At 39.4% G+C, this 4,601-nt stretch overlaps 1 protein-coding gene across 3 annotated transcripts in view; it reads right to left on the bottom strand.

Annotated features, from left to right (window-relative positions):
- PLA2G4A (phospholipase A2 group IVA) overlaps nt 1–4,601 on the bottom strand; it is a 168,732-nt gene that overhangs the window by 43,549 nt on the left and 120,582 nt on the right. For all 3 annotated transcript variants that reach the window (XM_023728149.1, XM_023728150.1, XM_023728148.1), the window contains 2 exons: nt 2,458–2,595; nt 2,283–2,375 (listed from right to left, as the gene is read on the bottom strand). In XM_023728149.1, coding sequence (XP_023583917.1) covers nt 2,283–2,375; nt 2,458–2,595 — 231 coding nt within the window. The remainder of the gene's footprint in view (nt 1–2,282; nt 2,376–2,457; nt 2,596–4,601) is intronic.

Below are 4,601 nucleotides of genomic sequence, written 5' to 3'. Positions count from 1 at the left end.
TTGTTTTGTCATTTTGTTTTTGTATTGTTTTCCTGAATTGTTCTAAAGTTTTGTCTGTGTTTCCCTTGATTTTGTCTGTGTTTTCCTTGATCTCTTTGAGGATCTTATATTAAGTGTTTTGAATTCTTTATCAGGTAGTTGCATTACCATTTCTTTCTCAGGAAGGTTTTTCTGCCATTTTATTTTGGTCACTTGCTTGAGCCTTCTTGTCCTTCTTCTTTATATAACTTGATACTGTCTGCTGTCTTAGAAACATTAAGGTGTTATTGTATTTATTGATTGCTGTATGTTTGCTTCATCAGGATTTTTTTTTTTTCCTTTTGTTTTGATATATCAGGGCAGATACGGCAGGCATGATCAGCTGGTCTCTAGCCTAGCAGCATGGGAGGGCTCACTACCTGTCTCTGGGTGGCCGAGGCTGCAACTGGCAGCGTGAGCACCAGTCTCTGTTCACTGGTCATGCAGGGCATCTGAGGGTGAGCTGTGCAGGTGTTGGCCACTGCCTATCATCTGTCCAGAGGTGTACGATTGGGCAATGACACTCACTGAGTGGGCAGGGAAGTGGGCAGTGTTGGTGGCATGTGAGTGGGATACAGGATCACACTTTCAGCTGCTCACTGGGTTGGCAGGCAGGGGTGTGTGGTGGGCTAGTGGGTACATCAAGCATGCTCTCTGGCACTTGTGGGATGGCACGTGTGTATGTATGGCAAGTGAGCAGGAATGTGGGGGCACGGCCTCTGCTGTTCATCAGATTGGCAGGGGGGCATTGAATGGAGCTGTGTACGGGGTAAGCGGGAGACTGTACTATGGTCCCAGAGCAAGTGGGGTGGCGGAGTATGGGAGTTCTTGCCACCAATGATCAGGATGGTGGAGGGAGGGGAATCATGCTCTTCTCGTCACCAGATATGGATGCCTAGGCACTTCCTGCCAGGAGGGGGGTGGCTACCTGAAGTCTGGTTGGATGGGAGATCCCCTGCTGACATTCTATGTATCTATTACTCCATGTGCACCACCAACTCCAATTGACAGGGACTGCTGCTGGTGAGTAGACCTGTCTCTGGATCCTGGCTCTTGCCTTACTCTGTGGACACCAGGATCCCTAAAGCTCTCACCCTCCTTTCTGGACTTTGCCTCCTTAGGTCTGGATCATATTGCACTCATTCACTCCAGTTACATCTACACAGTTTCTCTATCTTTTGTTGGGAATTCTGTTAAGTTGCCTTCCTGTGCTCCTCACCCAAAGTCACCACTGTCTTTGACTCAAGATGGCCATGCTTTACCCAGGGCAGGTGGCAGGGCACCTTTGTGCTGTATCACTCCTCACTCGCCACCTTCATTCAATTTATTTTTCTGGTTGGTGCTTGATCCTGTTCTTTATCCTTTCTTTTGATGTTCAGGGTTCCAGGATTGTCATCTGCTTCTGTTTCCCTTGGTTTCTCAGGTCGTTGCTGTAGAGGGACAGCATGGTGTGTCTGACTAAGCCAACATTTTGGCTCCTCCTACCCTGAATGTATTTTTTGTTTTGTTTGCTTTAAGTCAATTTTATTCATCAAAGAAAATATATGTTTCTCTGGCATTATTCTCCATACAAATGAAAACAACCAGACCTTTCAAATTTTGTAAATAAATATTAGTATTAGAGTATAAATTAGTAATTTAATGTATATGCATTTATTTTTAATTATTTTTTATTTAATATGAGCCATTAAGTTAGATTTATAGAAATTAATTAGTTACTGTTTACTAGAGGTTATATGAAAGATTTTTTTCTTCTTTCCCCTGTTATAAACTAGTAGCTATAAGAAACTAACAGAATTCTACTGTGTTGGTACTTAAGGGAAAAAATAAACTGTGAAAAGCATGAATTTAAATGTTATATTGTGTTCAACTACTGATGAAGGTGATCTTTAAAAAGTTTCCTTTGTTTAATAAAAGGAGAAATCACTAACAAAAGTGGTATACTTAGATGTATAGTGAGGAAAAAGAATGGAGATACCCTAGTGAAAATGATTCTTAGTGATCAATAGTTTTAATGAATTTCACAACCTCAATGTGAGAATAATACTTAAGCAATTTACATATGATTTTTAGAAAATACTTAAGTTAATTCAATCAAATTATTAACAATTTTAGAATAATTACAATCTTTATGATGATTTAATTTCTGTCTTGCTTTCTCTCTCATAGTCTCTGTCTCTATATATAGATAGATAGATAGATAGATAGATAGATACACGCTAATGAAATTTATCATATAGCTCTGTAAGCATGTTTTACAATACCTAATTCTTCCTCCATTGTGGAACCTTTATTTTGTGAAGCAGAAACACCCAAGACTCTGTTGAACAATATAGAAAAAGCACTTCCCCAGACACCTAAAATAGAGCAAAAACAGAAGACAATTTAGTATTCACCAGGACTTAAACAAACTGGCAGTGATAGATTTTGATCACTTACCCATTAAGAAGTGCAAGGGGTTTTCTTCATATTTCTTCACAACTGTTCCCATAAAAAATTTGCTTCCGAATAAGTCAGGAGCCATAAAAGTACCATATTTAGCCATGCCAATCTCGTATGGACTAAATTCAACCCAATCTGAAAGCGTTTAAAAAACAAGAAAATCGATTAATAAAAAAAGTTGCACAGATGTACACCAAGATTACTTCAATAAAGCCATGATTATTCTCATTAGTTTCATTAAAATACTAAGACAAAAACATTAACCAAATGCCTCTTATGTACATGATATTCTATAGAAGCTGATGACAAAAAAAGGCTATAGATAAATAAAATGAGACAACACAGTAAGAGTCCTCTAGTGTGCACAAATCAAATATCACTTTCCATTTCAAAACTCAAATAGCTTTTATAAAGTCCATCTTAATTCTAAAGAGTGGAAAACTGAAAACTGCTGACTCAGATGTATAATCCATGAAAGAAATAGAAGAAATTAAACTCTTTCTTTCTGACAATAGTCTATGAAAGCAAAAGAAAATGTTCTCCAACATTTAATTTTCTTCATTTAATTTTTCTTATTAACCATTTATCCTAAATACCAAGATAACAATGCAAAGTTTTTATACATGATGTCTTAGAAACACTGTGATACAGGATCAGTAGAGTATACTAAGAGGTGAGGCCTTTGAGCAGATTGCCTGGGTCCAAATCCCATTCTGCTGCTTAAGTGAGCAACCTTGGTCAGATTACTTGCCCTCTTCTGCCCTGGCTCCTGAATAAAAACAATGTAGCTTGTAGGGTTGTTGTGAGGATCCAGTGAGTTAAAAAATGTGAAAAGTTTAGATGAGGCATGGCACATTGTAATAGCTCAATCACTAGAATATCTCATCCATTCCCATGGCTATAACTATGTCTAATAATTGTAAGAAGGTTAAAAAAACAAAGTTAAAAAAAAAATTTGTCTTCAAGTCAATTCCAACTCATAGTGACCCTATAGGACAAAGAAGAACTGCCACATAGGTTTTTCAAGGGTATAATCTTTATGGAAGCAGACTGCACATCTTTCTCCCATGGAGCAGCTGGTGGGTTCAAACTGCTGACGTTTCGGATAGCAGCTGAGCACTTAACCACTGTGCCACCAGGGCTCCTTATATGAATGTGAGGGTATCCAAAAACAATTTTTGGTTTCTGACTCCCGTTTACCATACTTGCAATTTCCTTAGTTTTCCTCTTAGTAAATGGTACCGCCACTTACAGTTTTCAGGCAAAAAGGCTTTAGTATTACCCTTGTTCCACCACCCATCAATTCATCATACTGTGGTGGCTTGCGTGTTACTACAATGCTAGAAGCTATGCCACCAGCATTTCAAATACCAGCAGGGTCACCCATGGTGGACAGGTTTCAGCAAAACTTCCAGATTAAGACAGACTAGGAAGAAAAGTTTGGCAATCTGCTTCCAAAAATTAGTCAATGAAAATCTATGGATCACAACAGAATATTGTTTGATGTAGTGTTGGAACATGAGCCCCCTAGGTTGGAAGTGTTCAAACATGATTGGGGAAGAACTGCCTCAGCAATGGACTCAAACATACAATAGTTATGAAAATGGCACAGGACCAGACAAAGTTTCCTTACAAGGCCATCACGAGTTGGAGTCAACTTGATGGCAACTAACATACATATATAACGTTATTCTTGTTGGCCTTCTTTCCTTCTCATCCCCTATCTGAAAAATCAAGTGCTGTAGGTTCTATCATCACATATCATCATATGAATCCTGGTCGCCTACCTACTTGTCCACCATGACCACACTGGTGTAAGCTGCCATACACTCTCCCCTAGATCTCCATAATGAAAAACCAAACCAAACCCATGGCTGTCGAGTTGATTCCGACTCATAGTGACCTTATAGGACATAGCAGAACTGTCCCATAGGGTTTCCAAGGCTGTAAATCTTTATGGGAAGCAGACTGCCACGTCTTTTTCCCGCGGAGTCGCCGGTGAGTTCAAACCTCCAAACTTTTGGTTAGCAGTCGAGCGCTTTAATCACTGTGCCACCAGGGATCCTTGACCTCCACAATAGCCTCCTAACATGTCTCTATTCTGTTGCCCTATAGTGTTTTGGATATCCCACAGACAGAAT

This window comes from Trichechus manatus, unplaced genomic scaffold (assembly GCF_000243295.1).
Source record: "Trichechus manatus latirostris isolate Lorelei unplaced genomic scaffold, TriManLat1.0 scaffold00021, whole genome shotgun sequence".
In the NCBI taxonomy this organism is placed as follows: Eukaryota; Metazoa; Chordata; class Mammalia; order Sirenia; family Trichechidae; genus Trichechus; species Trichechus manatus.
The sequence above is the reverse complement of the archived record's forward strand: the minus strand, read 5'-3'. Positions and strand labels throughout refer to the sequence as shown.